The sequence below is a fragment of the Hippopotamus amphibius genome, chromosome 9, assembly GCF_030028045.1.
Source record: "Hippopotamus amphibius kiboko isolate mHipAmp2 chromosome 9, mHipAmp2.hap2, whole genome shotgun sequence".
In the NCBI taxonomy this organism is placed as follows: domain Eukaryota; kingdom Metazoa; phylum Chordata; class Mammalia; order Artiodactyla; family Hippopotamidae; genus Hippopotamus; species Hippopotamus amphibius.
The window spans coordinates 117,316,218-117,331,096 of NC_080194.1; the positions used below are offsets into that span (position 1 = coordinate 117,316,218).

Below are 14,879 nucleotides of genomic sequence, written 5' to 3' on the forward strand. Positions count from 1 at the left end.
TAATTTGATCCTCACTTTATAGACTAGGAATCTGAGGCACAGAGGGATTCAATAGCTTTGGATCTGAATCTCATTCCAGAACTGTTCACCATCAGCTCCTACTGCCCTCCAGGCAATTTGCAGTGTAATCATAATGAGGCAGAGCTCCTACTGTGTGCTTGTGGCTTTGCAAAAAGTCGGCATTTCCACGATTTTGTTACCAAGCAGTGGCAGAATGGGATTCAAACTGGCCCCCGAGTCCCCGAGCTCAGTTTCTACCCTGCACTTCTTCTCGTGGATAATTCCGATTGGAGAAGACTATTATTAATTTCAGTAAAGAAACAGACCCACACTTCCTGAAATTCTCTTTCCTCTGTTCCTTCCCCACATCGCCCATTCCTCAGGTTGCCATGGAGTCGTGGCTCCCTCCTCCGACGACATCACCAAGCTGGCCGAAGCCAACGCCTGCTGGGCCCCTGAGGGCCTGCTCTGCCTGGAGGAGGGTGCGTTCCTCAGGAGTGTGGAGCTGCTGGGGGCTGTCAGGGGCTTCAGCCTGGCTCAGCTGAGGATCCTGAAGGAGAAGGCAGTACAGGTGAAGCCTGCCTCAGGGAGGAAACACTCACAGAGGGAAACCCAACGCAGGGTTCCAGCCCTGCTGCGCACAGACCCCCCTCGAGGGGTTTCACTTGGGGCATCTTGTTGAAATCTCACTGCATCAGTTCAGAGCCATAGTTGTGATCTCTGCACCTGAGAGATTTCTAGCTCTTCCCTCTTAGGGCTGTGGCTGGGCATGGAATGAGACGTGTCTTGGCATCTAAGGGATGCTCAGTAAATCAGATTCCGTGGATGCTCTGGTGCCTCTGACTGAGGTGGTTTCCAGGAACTGTGCCTTTTCTTTCACCACGCAGAGAACCCCACTGCTGCTTGTAGGAGTTTTTCTCAGAATCTGTTGCAAATTCACTTGAAAACAGAGCAGAAAGGAATAAAAAGAGGACTAGAAGTCATTTGCCATCTTTATGACGATCCCTTTGAGTGGCTTGTTTCAGCTGTTAGGATGGTTGTGGACTATATAGTTCCCCTTGTGGGGTTAAGGCATTAAATTCATTAAAATCGTAACTATTTTTTATATGAGTAACTCAAGTTTATTGTAGAAAAGTCAGAAAATAATAAAACAGAAAATCGGTCATAATCTTTTACCCAGAGATAAGCACTGTTAATATTTTGGTATGTTCACCTGACACTTCCCAGACTTCTGTGTATGTGTGTAAAATATATTTATATATTTCATACATACTCACATGTATGTGCTACAAAAAATAGTATCACACTCACTCACTATTCAACAGCTCACTGTTCACACCAACCGTGTACAGTGCATATTTTTGCATATCAGAAATATAAATATATCAGTATTTTAAATAGCTATATAATGGTTCACTTTATGGCTGGTTTTTATTTATTTAACCAGTTGGTAGACTTTTAGATTGTTTATTTTTTTAGTGCCTCAAGATACATGTTTATACATGTTTCTTTTGGCACTTGTCTTATTATTTACTTAGGCTAAATTCCCAGAGATGGAATTTCTGAGTCAAAGAGTATAAATATTTTAAAAGCTTTTGATGCATGTAGCCAAATTCCCCTCTAAAGAGCATGTACCAATTTACATTCTCAACACCAACAAATGAGGGCCGCCTTTACCCCCATATCTTTCCAATACCGTAAGAGATCATTCTTTTCACCCCTTGTCAGTATGATCAGTCAACTCAGTGTTCTTTGATGGTTGTTAATGTACATTTCTTTAATTATGACTGAGACGGAACTTTTCCCATCTGTTTATTTCTTCTTTTGTGAATTTCCCGTTGGTGTCTTTTGTCCATTAAAAAATATAAATGTAGTCATCTTTTTCTTCTTGATTTATAAGAGAAATTTATATACTAAAGAAATTTATCCTATGTCCGTTTCAAATACTGTCAGTAATGGTCAGTCTAATCTGGCTTTTTTTTCCACCTGGAGGTTTGGGACATGCCTGCTTACTGGAGAGAGTACCATCTCGCCTCCCTGGGACGCATTGCCCTGGCTCTTAATGAGAGTGAGCTGGAGCTGCTGGATCTCAGCTCCATCGATGCTGTGGCTTCTCTCAGCCAGCAGACAGAGTGGACCCCAGGGCAGGTAAGTAGATGTTGCTGGATCTTTTAAATATTCTATTTCTGTCTTAATTTGGTATATATTTTCCTTTACCTCCTGGAACATATTTATGGTATTTGTAATAATAGCTTTAAAAACCTTTGCTGCTAATTCCATCGTCATTGCCATTTCTGAGTCTGTTTCTGTTAGCTAATTTTCCCCCTAGGTATGGGTCATATTTTCTTATTTTCAAGTCTAGTAATGTTGACGGGCTGATGGGCATTGCGAATTTTACATCTTTGAGCACCTATGCGATTTAATGGTATGCCTTTAAAGAGTATTGGCTTTGTTCTGGCATACACTTAAATTACTTTTAGATCAGTTTGATCATTTTGAGGCTTCCCTTTGAGCTTTATAAGGGTGAATCTAGAGTGAGCTTTAGTCTGTGGTGAGTTTATCCCCATCACTGAGACCTGATTCTTCTGAGGACTCTGTCCAATGCTCCGTGTATTTCAAGACCTCTTCTCCCTGGCTGGTGGGAATATGAACTCTTTCCAGCTCCATGTGAGAATTGTTTAGCCTACTGCTTTCTGATGCCTTTGTTGATATGTGTGTGGAATTTCATTCCTTGCATGTGATCAGTACTCAGCCAGACTTCAGAAAACTTCTATTGGAGATTTCTGGAGCATCCCCCCCACCTCCCTCTCTCTGTGCAGTTCCTTGCTCTCCAGTCCTTCGCCTGACAAATGAGAGGCCAGTCCCTGGCCTCTCAGAACTTGGATCTCTGTATCCTCAACTCAGCCTGAGAACTGAGCTCTTTTGGGTTCCCTTTCCCGCTCCATAGCCTGGAAACTGCCTCTGGGCAGAGAGAAAGGGCAACTGTGGGGCTCACTTGATTTGTTTTCCTTCTTCCAGGATTATAGGCCTGTGCTCCCTCTTATCCAATGTCTAAATACAGTCGTTTCATATACTTTGTTCAGTTTTTGGTGAGAGACTGATTCCTGTGTTAGTTAATCCTTCATGGGCTAAAGAAGAAGTTCTGTCCAGAATTCAACTGTGTCAGTTGGGAGGGAAGTTAACCCACTGTGTTGCTAGAAGGGGGGGTCTTAGCTGCTCGGTGTTAACTTCACTCAGGCGGCCCTCCCTCAGCTGTCACTTTCGGCACAAGGCTTACGAATCATATAATTAGCAACCCCAGACAAAAGTGCCCCTTTCTCATTAATTTTTGAGGCAGTCCCAGCATAGACTCCAATCATGTAATTGCCCAGCCCTAAGCAATCTGGTCAGGAGTAGAATATGTGGGTTGGTCCAGCATGCATCAGGGGGTGGAATCCATCTCACCAGGACCATGTGAGGATGGGGAACGTGTGCGTGGTAGGCTGCATAATAACGACCCCCCAAAATGTCCCCAGCCTCATCCCTGGAACCTGTGAATATGTTACCTTATGTGGCAAAAGGGACTTTGCAGATGTGATTAGTTTAAGGATCTTGATATGGGAGATTATCCTGGTGGGCCAACGTAATCACAAGGGTCCTTATAAAAGGTGGGGGGAGGGGCAGGAGGGCCATAGATACAGAAGGCAATGTGACAATGGAAGCAGAGGGACACACTGAGAGACTGAAGGTGCAGTACTGCTGGTTTTGAAGATGGAAGAAGGGGCTCCGAGTCAAGGAGTTCAGGCAGCCTCTAGAAGCTAAAACAGACAAAGAAATGAATCTCTCTAGAGCCTCCATCCTGCTAACCCATTTTAAGCCTTCAGACGCCCCCCAGAACTGTAAAAGAATATATCCGTGTTGGTTCAGGCCGCTGAATTTGTGGTAATTTGTTATAGCAGCAAGAGGAAATGAAAACAGGTGGTTCACCAAAGGAAAAGCATGGTGTTATCAAAGGGAGCATGCATTCTGGGCAAACAAAACCAAAGCATGTCCCCTACTCTCACGAGCTTTCTGTAATCAGGATTGCCGTGTCACATGACTGTGGGTGGCAACGTTCAAAGAGAACATGGGGTGAATTGTGCCCCGCGGGAGCTGGGTACCATGGCGGTCCTGACCATAAGGATTAAGGGAGTTAATACATGTTGAATATTGTGCACAATGCCTGGGGCTGAGTAGTCAATAAAAACATGTCGTCATCAGCATGTCATCATCACACTCTCTCTCTCTGGCAGTTTGACACCTTCCTCGGTTGCAAGGTGAGAGAGTTGGATCCCTCCAGTCTGCAGTTCCTTCCACTCTGACATTCTACAATCCTGGGGTTCCGTGACACTAAAACTGGTTTTGCCTGGTTTGAGAAATGCCACATCACACTTCCAATATTAAAATCATTCTCTTCGCAGTCTGGGAGAAAACAGAAAAATATATCCAACTTAGAAACTAGAGTGTCTCTTTCCCTTTGTATGAATTTTCAATTCCCACGGATGGCAGTGAGATTTATCAAGAAGAGGATATGAAAACCTAACATTTGCATATATTGTTTGCAGTCAGTTCCTCAACTTCAGCTCCCAATCAAACCCTTAAATGCATGTTTCTAGATTAATAGTCAGACCTGGCAGAACTACATTAACAGATAGTTTAGCTTAAAAACCAATATAAAGGAAAAAAACTATTATAGAAGCCAGAGGGATGAACAGAGAGATTGAAATCTTACAGCTATTCACTTTTCAGTGGTTAATATTGCCTAAAAGTGTTGGTATTAATTGTCTTGGAATCATTACAGATACACTGGTCCAGTCATTCAAGGAAATATATTTTGGCTTATCACCTTGCAGGCTGAGCTTGCATTTTCCAGGTTCCAGTGGCAAGGACAATTTAATATCACATCTTCAAAGTAATTTTATTTGAATTGTATTTTTGCAGTTTCATTTTAAAATGGGCACGCCTGATGGTTGGGGAGCACAGATTGCTATGAGTCAACGAGTGAAACCTGATTATGAAGACTTAATAAGAAAAGTTCAAAAGCTAACTTGAATCTCCATCTTTCCTTCATCCCCAAACATCCTCACTGGCTAAGAGTAGAGGCTCTGGAGTCAGATGCCTGGGTTGTAAATCTAGAACCATCACCTACTAGCTGTGTAACCTTGGCATAGTTGCTTAACCTCTCTGTGCCCCAGTTTCCTCATCTGTGAAGTAGAGATAATACTAGTATTTACTTCCTAGGGTTGTTGTGAGGATTAGATACGATAGCATGTGTAAATGGTCAAAACAGTGTTGGCATACAGTAAGCATTCAATAAATTAGCTATTATTATTTTGGATTGCCATTCAAAGACATTTAAATCTAAACATGGTGTTACTGAAATTCCCTTGTAGTATCTGTGAGCTCTGTCATCATTGAGGGGAACTTCATGAAGACACTGACCATTCTGATCTGCAGAAACGTGGGGAATCTCTCTGAAGCCAATCCATCACACAAAGGCAATAGTCTGATGCCATTTCAAAGTGTATATATTGCCTGCAACTTCTATAGATCACTCGCTCAGATGTTCATTCATTCATTCAAAAAGCACTTATTATTCAAAAAGTACCCTACGATGGGCCAGGCACTGAGGATCCAGTAGTGAACCAGTTGGATATGATCTTTGTCTTTGGAGATTCTACTTGGTGATACAGACAAAAAGTTGAGTGATCAAAGTGAAACATTTGACAAATTTTGATGCATGATAAGCAGAAAACAGACAAGGTGCTCATGGAAATAATGAGGAGGAAAGCTACTTGGGATGGGGGAATGCAGGAAGTCTTCTCTGAGCTGGTAGCATTTAAACAGACCTGAGGGATAGAAAGGCAACAGCCATGTGAAAAGTGGAATCCCATTGCAATGTTTCACAATCTTTGCCAACACTTTCTTTTAACACTGGAGTGATCCATATTGTGTGATGGGATGGGTTGACATTAAAGGGAGATGGGAAGATGCACTGTATCCCTGTGACCCTCACTTCCATTCAGGAGATGCTCGTCCTTGGAGGTCTTCTCCCTAGCTTTACCTTGTGAGCTCTGGTCTTTTTGTAATCTTTTGCATCTGCCTCCATGAGCCCTGAAGATCCAGATGCTTATACGGCTCATCTTCAAGGGATTGACTTGGGTCCTTCCTCAGGTCCAGCGTAGGCAGATCAAATTAATCAGGGTTCATCCAGTTACAAGTGATAGAAAACCCAACTCAAAGTGGCTTGAGCAAGAATGGAATTGACTCCCATAACTGAGAAGTTCAAGAGTGGAATTAAGGTATGGCTGGATCCAGGGGCTTCAACACTATTGTCAGGAATCCGTCTCTCACCGTTTTTGGACCCTGTTTTCCTTCATGTTGGCTTTGTTCAGAGGCAGTTTTTTCCCACGTGGTGAGTTCTAGCGGATTCAGGTGTTTGTCCTTCCAAAGTCCAGCAGGGGTAAAGAAAGCACTTCTCTTCTAATTGCTCCAGCCAAAGTCCTGGTTGATTTTGACTGGATCGCATGCCCAATCTAGAACCAATAACTTCAGCCAGGCTAAAATACAACCTGGCCAGAACTGGGCTGTAGCATCACCCCTGGAACTCAAAATGCAGTTAGCTCCAATTGGACCATGTGAAGTAAGACAGTGGGAGGGCCGGCTCTCCAGGGAGAGTCATGAACAATGAATGTCTACTATGCTAAAATTACAGGGACCCTACGCTATACATCAGCCCCTTAAATCAAAGCTCATTGAAGAAATTCCTGCGTGGTTTTTAATGCCAAAGCATTTAATGTACTACTCTCTGGAATTGAAGAGTGAGAGGCAAACCTATTTCAGGGTAGATTTCATGAAGGTCACATTTGACTTGAACTCCCAAATACTTTACTTGAGTAAAGGTGCAAAGGCAGAAAATGAGAAGGTTTTGTCAGAAAGTTGCGAAAACAGATGCTGGAAGAGTTTGGATCCTGATGCAGAAGAACTTAAATGACCAAACTATCTGAAGGTCATGAGTGATGAAGGGAATAAGCTATGAGGAACAGACCCAAGGTACAGGTGTCTTTAATGTCAGTGAAGGATACAAGAGCTTCAAGGCCTAAAGATGCCTCTATAGATCGGGGGATATACTCCGTAGACGCAGCACCTTCGGGAGGTTAACCTGGATGAGTGGCTAGGATGGTTTGGGATGGGGAGTATGTGCAGAGGAGTAGGGTGGGGGATCAGTCAGGAGACTGGCTCCATTATCCCCTCAGACCTTGGGGTTTTGATCATCCCTGGATAGTTCATTTCCTACCCTCCCACATTTTTATAGGCTAAATCCATTCTGCAAGGGTTCCTGGAGGATTCAGGCTATAGTGTCCAGGATCTGAAGAGCTTCCACTTAGTAGGACTTGGTGCAACCCTGTGTGCCATGAACATCACTGAAATCTCACTTATAAAGATCTCAGAATTCAGGTAATCAAAAAACTAGTGTGCAAAGTAGCACATGATTGATTGGTTCATTCATTCATTCAGCAAGATGTTCTCTGCTTCCTCATGCTTTGCAACCTTCCTGGGCTAAAATAGGGAGTGAGATTAGCTGGATCCTTTCTTGTTGCTGAACATTCTGCATATGTTTTTTGGCCGGAGAGTCTCCCAAGCTCACACTATGTACCCCCTCATAACCAGGGTGGTGGTGGCCAGAATTGGGACCCTGCTCTGCAGCACCCAGGTCTTGGAAGAGTTTAAGAGGAAGGCAAAAGTTGTGTTTGGGGAGCCCAACGAGTGGTCCAGCTCTGTCTTGCAGGAGCTTGGGACAATTGCAGGTAAGAGACACCTTGAACATGCCTTTCTCTCCCTTTCCAACCTTAAATCTTGGGACAAAATCAAACAAACAAAATAATAAAAGAATCCTTGGCTAGGTGTAGTGGATATCTATAGAGTTATGGTAGAACCTAGATTTCGTGACTTGAAATTGCAGAGGGTGGGGTCTGCAAGTCTCCTTTTTAAACAAGCTCTCTTGGTAATTTTTGTGTAGCTAAAGTGGTTTAGCATGTTATTTAATTGGCTCCAACATAGATTTATACACAATTTGAGATTTGTGTAAAGTGAAGCTCCTTCTGGGCATACATTTCCTTGTAGGAGACCAATCAGGGCTAATGTGACCCACATTTTTTTTTTCCTGAGTTGATTAAGGAACCTGATTCCCCAGTGTGATTTTCAGGGCCTTTTGTAAGGAATGATGTTTGCCTAGAACATGCAGATTTGTACATTATGCAACACCATTAATAAAACAAACAGAGTTCTGATGGCTTGAACTAAACCCTCATGATTCCTTTTTCTCCCCAGCTGGATTAAGTAAGGAAGAGCTCCGAATGCTTGACAAGGATTTGATGCCATATTTCCAGCCATCAGCAATCAAATGCCTTCCTGATGAGATATTCAAAGTAAGTACTCAGTTCCTCAAGGGGAATGGGAACTTGACCCCATTTCAAATCACACAGGGAAGCAGATGGTGGGCCTTGGAGTCTAGGTACCTGGAACCAGGCTTCTGCTAACAGGGCCAGAGGAGAGCTGTGTGCCAACAGTGGATGGATCACAAGATAATTTTAGGTGTTTTTGTTTTTTAAGTTTTTTTCTTCAATTTTAATTTATCTTTTAATTGTATCTATTTTTATGGTTTCCTTCTCTTCATAGCCACTGGTACTGATTTTCTATTTAGGATGGTATGACAGGTGCATGTTCCCTTGTCCAAAACCCTTGGGGGCATATATATATATATTTCAGAATTTGGAATTTTCCAGATTTTAGAAATATTACTCTGTGAATCTGCAGTATTGTAACTTAACACCTTCAGCAATATCTGGGGAAACACCTTGTAAGCAAATGCATTAATATTTCTGTGAAGAAATCTGTGGCAGATCACACTAATTGGAATAAATAGAGACTATAAATGGTCTCACATCAGTTTAGGTCATATTTTGCTGGCAAATAAGTTTGTCTTAAACTTTGGAAAAAACTTTCAGTTTTCAGACATTTTTGGACTTCAGAATTGCAGATGAAGGATAACATTTCCTTTTAAAATAAATTTAAGTATTTTAATTGATTTTAAGAAAAGTGTTAAGAAGGCCACAATAGGACAGGTGACAAACAGCTATGGAAAAAATTGAGGGTTAAATTGGATCAACCGAGGTTAGGGAAGCAGGGCATCCAGTGAGAGGTCCTTGCTTCCTGTCATTAGAAGATGGTTTGGTGGGGACAGTCTGCTCTGATGAGGAGTGACTCTGGTATTCTTTCCTGCTGGGTAACTTGGAAACACATTCTGTCTATCAAAACTGGATAAGGCACACACAGGAGGCTAGACAAACTCCCATGATGCCACATCATTGGTTCACGTTACAATAGAGAATAGACCTTGAACCACTTCAGCACCCTGGACAGTTCACAGCACAGAGTAGGTGTGATAGCTGTTTAGGGGGAATAAATAAATAGTAGTCCTTAACGCCATTGAACTTCTCCTCTAGGGGCTCTGCATGCAGTGGGCACCTTGACTCTTGATACTGGCATGTTGCCGAGCACTTTCTCCTGGTCTTGTTTGGAATGCACTTTGTAGCTTACCTATTCCAGAAATTCCTAGCGGCCACTTACACTGTGGTAGGCTCCAGCCTAGGTGCTAGGATGTAGGCTCCAGGCTAGGTGCACCTGGGATGCACGGTGAAGGGGTATCACACAGCACCTTCAAGGGCTTGAAAAGCAACATAAAGGAGTGCAGTGGCCTGGGTAGGGACTGAAGTGAACTGGAGAGCCTTGTCTAAAGCTGGGGAAGCTCCTTCTCATCTCCAGCACATTGATGCAGCATGATGATGTGAGCCAAGTATGGCTGGATCTTCCTTTTTTTTTTTTTCTTTTTTCTTTTTGGAATCCAAAAGTCTCATTTTCATGTGAAATCTCCTGATAATTAAATGTTGGCAACCACTTTGAATTTATTTTTTAAAACACAGTGCAATAGGCCTAGAGATGCAATCTGGCCTGTGGGTTAAGCAGCAACGTTGGAAAAGTAGATAATTTTTGTGATGCAGACTCTGTGTTAATGGTAGGTGTGAGGTGTAAGCCAGAAGAGCATGTGTGTGTGTGTGTGTGTGTGTGTGTGTGTGTGTGTGTGTGTCTGTGGTGGGAGGGGGGAGGTGATGCTGAATTTTGCAGGACAGGTTAGCTAGGTGGAGAGGGAGGAACAGTGTTCCAGGCAGAAGGAAGTGTTGCCTCCTGGGGGTTGCTGCTGTGGATGTCCATTCTTCAGGAGGGAAGTGTGCCAGTGGGGAGGATGCTGGAGAGGTGGGCAGGACCCAGAGCTTGAAGGCTCATTACCATGTTCAGGAGCTTGAGCTGTCCTGGAGAGGGGTAGCGAAGGGTTCTAAGCTGAGGAATGACATGATTCCAGGGGAGCATCAACCTGGACAGGAAAGAAGAAGCTGAAGGGGAGAAGAAGATGGGATGAGGGAGCAGAACCCCCTTTCTCAGAATCTTGGGGCCCTTAGAAAATAAGCAGGATGACTTTAGAGGCCCCTGCCATCCTCATTCCACACCCACTGGAACTAGTCACCAAGTCCTCTCTAAGCTGGAACTGACTTCAGAAAACATCTTGTTCAGGGCCCTCAAAGGACTTCTGCTCTCAGCAGAATTTCCCGCTTCCGGTGTCCATGGCAGACATCACTAATAGATGATTGCACCTTCCCTTTGCTGAGCCCTCGCAGGACTCACCTGTAAGGATGAGAATCCACATAGGAGATGAGTTCTTTGCGCCATCCCACATCTGGTCCAAAAGCCCAGAGAAGCTATGAAACTTGCCCAAAGTCACAAAGCTAGTATATGGCAGAGCTGGGACGCAGATTCAGATCTTTGCCCTTTAGGTGTGTGTTTTCTTCTCCCCGTCAGTGTTTCTCAGGTGGGGGACTTGAAGCATTGGGGGGGGGTACCTTGCACTGCATTAAACAACATTGTCACCTTTTCAATTCCCCTTTACTACTGATTACTTCAAGGAGGGAGCCTCAGTTTGGAGCTAAAATGTATTTAATGCCTCTATAACACTTAAAATCCCCTCTTTTTTCTTTTTTTAGAGGCCTTAGGTTCAGTCATTGTTGGCCAACAGATGTAGCTAGAATTCGATAATGTTTTATTTATTATGGCATATTTTAAATGAGTACTTACTGCGAGTCATTCCAATTTTCCATTTTTGGAAATTTCCATTACATTTTTTTCATTTTGAAATAAATTTATTTTAGTAGTTAAAGAGTAATCTGATTTGAAGGAAAAATCCTGAAAAGGAGCAAAAAGGAGCACAGATGGTTCATGGGTACCACACAGTTGTGCGGATCCTGGGCGGATGCCCGAGGTTTGGGAAAGCCGCGGAGGGGCGCCTCTGAGGGCGCTGCCCCCTCCCCCCACTGCAGGAGCTGTCCGCGGAGCAGATCGCCTCCCTGGGCCCCGAGAACGCCGCGGCCGTGACCCCAGCCCAGCGCCGGCAGCTCAGCATGTTGCAGCTGCAGAGCCTCCAGCGCGCGCTAGATGGCGCCAAGACTCGCTCCTGGCTGGACGTGCCTCCGAGCGCCGGCCCCACCCGGACCCCCTCCTCTCTTTCTCCTGCAGGTGAGCCGGACAGACCTAGCCCCGTCCCCCACTCCTAATCCCCTTCCTAGTCTCTCGGTGCGCCCTGCCTGACCTGGGGCGGCGGGAAGGTTCCTAAAATTCAGGGCGGGGTCTCTGACAGTCTTTGGAGATTCTGCATTCAGAGGAAAATCCAAAGTTCCTACCAAGCATATGTAGATAATTTTCAGCTTCGGAGCACTTTAGCATCACAGGGGAGTTTTAAAAACCTCCAGTCTCGCGGACCCCACCCAGAACCCACTGAATCAGAATTTCTTAGGGCTTAAGTCCTCTCATTGGCTCCTTTGCACCTCCCTCCTCACCGTCCAGTATTAATAAATTCAATCGATATATATGGGGCACCTATTAATACTATGCACCAAGCCTGCGGTAGGAGCTGCGAATAGAGAGGTGAGTAAGGCAGCGAAGGCTCTCTCATATATAAACAAGACGATTTCGAATCTCATCAGACCAGGGGAGGAAAGCGGCAGAGGGAGGTGATGGTGACTAAGGGCTGATCTGAGACAGAGGAGTGGGGCGGGGGGGGGGGTGGGGGTGTAAATTCCCTTCCCGTTTTTCCTTCCTGCCTGTCTTACCCTCCCCCTCCCCTCCCCCTCCCACTTCTTCGTGACTCCTGTCTTTAGGGAGCAGCGTCTTTGCACTAAGCTGGGGCTAGGCTCTGGAGAGGCAGCTGTGAACAAGCCAGAAGTGTCCTCTGTCCTCCCCGAGCTTCTCATCCCGTGCGGGGGTGAGGGAAGCAGCTGCACCCAGGGGACCATGAGGCAGTGTGAGGGGTGCTGTGAGGGGGGACACAGGCCCCCAGGGAACGCTCAGGAGAAGCAACTACCCAGGCCTGAGGGAGCGAGAGCAGCCATGGAAACCTCCCAGAGACAGCGATTCCTACGCTGCAGACCAAGCTGGAGAGAAGATGGACACAGCCAGGTGGAGAGTGTCCCTGGTAGAGGGAACCGCAGGTGCAGATACCCAGAGAGCAAAGAGAGCTTGGTGCTTCCCTGAGAGCTCCCCTCAACCTTTTCATGACTGGAGTGTCTCCAGGTCTGCCCCAGATCTCCCTTGGGGATGGCAAATTGGGGGATTCCCAATTTCTGCAGCCACAGGTGGCTAGGCGTGGCGCGTGCAAACTGGAGTCATGCCCTTTGATTTACTGTTATCTTTAAGCCTTTTCATTGAAATATGATATGCATACATTTAAAAGTTATTTTAAAATGTTACAGTGTTTTTATGGGTTACATAATGCACACAGTAGACAATGCACATGGTTTAAAATAGGAAAGGTCTGAAAAGGAGTGCAGTGAACCGTCTCCCTATCCCCTGTTCCCTCCACACCCAATTCTCCTCCCCAGAGGCAACCAATGTTACCAACTTTGTATCTGTCAAGAGATACTCTACGCATATCCACAGATTATCTCTGCACTTTACAAAAGCTTATTATACACATTGTTCTGTACCTTGCATTTTTCACCTGACAGTATACCTTGGAGACAGTTCCATATCTGTACCTAGGAGCCGTGCAATTGTTGATTTCCCTGCTATACCGTACCTGTATTTAACTAGATCTCTATAGATGACAATTCAGTTGTTTCTATTTTTATACTGTTACAAACAGTGCTGCAGCAAATGACCTTTTATACTTTGCATCTGTTCAAGTGTATCTGCAGGGTAAACTCTTCCAAGTGGGGTTACCGGGTCAGAGGGTCTGTGCATCTGTAATACAGATGGATACTCAGCTAGGCAGGAGAAGCCTAGATCCTTTCTCCTTCCATTCACCCCACAGGCCTGAGCTGGTGCTGGCAGCTGGGCGAACCCTTCCTGTGGGCCAGCGACTTAATCTCTTGTTTCCTAAATTTCCTTCATTAGCCAAATCTCCTGGGAGTGATGCTTAAAAATCCAGATTCCTGGGCCGGGTACCAGACTTGTTGAATCAGAATTTGCAGGGGAGGATTCTGGAAGTTGCATGTTTAGCGATCTCCCCAGGCGACTCTCATGATTAAGGCAGCTCTGGTACTCTCTGATTCACACAATCTAATTCATCCTCCCGTCCCTCGCAATTTGGGGTCATTATTCCTGATTAGGAGTTGAGCAAACCAAGGTTGGGCGAGATCCGGTGAGTGTTTTGGGGGGCGGGGGGGAGGTGCAGGGAGCGGGCGTGACGCGTCCCCCCTCCTCGGGCTGCTGAGACCTCCTCTGCACTCTTGTCTTGTTTCCTTTTAGGAGCCTGGGTCTCCCGGGGTCTTGGGCTGGGCTGCCCTCTGCTGGTCCTGTTGCCCAGGCTTGTGTGGTGAGCCGCGTTTTGCATTGCCCTGAAGCCCCGGCAGCCGGCCGGGGCGCGTGGAGATGGAGGGCGCTGCAGATGGTGGGAGTCCCCCACCCTGACTCAGAGCCTCAGCAGGGTCAGGGAGACGCCGGGGCCCTGGAATTGAAGAGGCACTAAAGGAAGAGTAATTATTAAAATATGATCTTGCACATTCTTAAGCTGGCTTGTATCCCTTGCAGGGAGGCGTTCTTGGCCTCATTTCAGCCTCCCTTGTTTTCCAGCTTGGAGACAGAGAAGCTGGGGAGGGGAGGGTGTTGCCTATTAAAGCATGAAGACCTTAGTACAAGTTACTGCCCTCCCTCCAGAGGGAGTTGCCTGAGAGCAGTGGGTGCAGGCAAAGGTCCCGTTTTCACCAGGGCCTGATCTGACTCCTATACTGGCTTAATTTCCCTTCCTCGGAGCTACAGGCCACATTGGATTTCTCCTTCTTAGATATTTAGCAGAGCTGAAATAAATGAATCTCACAACAGACGCCGATATTCCTGCCTGATTGCTGGGACTAATTGCTGTTTTGGTGGGCATTGCATTGCTCGGAAATTAAAACATTTAACATGGCTCAACATTAAATCAATTTTTAAATACATTTTCCAGCCACCTTCCATTTCCTTGGGAGTCAGCTGAATGAATGGCTGTTAAACTTTTAAAATATTCCCTTCTTGGTGGAGGTGGTGGCTCTTGTTGTTTTCGGTGCTCTCGGCTTTGGGGATGGGTTGAAATAAAAGAAAATACACTGTGTAAGTCAGTCACCCCTGTGACTTTGGCACAGCAGAGCAAACACACCCACTGGCCCAGTCCTTCTGGAGGCGGGGATGGAGTTTCCTCTGCATATTTGCAGGATGCTCTTGGCCTTTGGCTCAGGAAGGCAGAGCTCAGGAAGGGGTGTGTCGCCCACCACCCAGGTGTG

At 45.5% G+C, this 14,879-nt stretch overlaps 1 protein-coding gene across 2 annotated transcripts in view; it reads left to right on the forward strand.

Annotated features, from left to right (window-relative positions):
- The window catches only part of OTOA (otoancorin), a 60,591-nt gene extending 46,340 nt beyond the window's left edge, over positions 1-14,251 (forward strand). For both annotated transcript variants that reach the window (XM_057750138.1, XM_057750139.1), the window contains exons 22-28: positions 384-571; positions 1,993-2,148; positions 7,334-7,476; positions 7,690-7,826; positions 8,350-8,447; positions 11,448-11,643; positions 13,873-14,251. In XM_057750138.1, the coding sequence (XP_057606121.1) occupies positions 384-571; positions 1,993-2,148; positions 7,334-7,476; positions 7,690-7,826; positions 8,350-8,447; positions 11,448-11,643; positions 13,873-13,943 (989 nt within the window). In that variant the 3' untranslated portion in view covers positions 13,944-14,251. The remainder of the gene's footprint in view (positions 1-383; positions 572-1,992; positions 2,149-7,333; positions 7,477-7,689; positions 7,827-8,349; positions 8,448-11,447; positions 11,644-13,872) is intronic.
- The last annotated feature ends 628 nt before the right edge of the window (positions 14,252-14,879 follow it).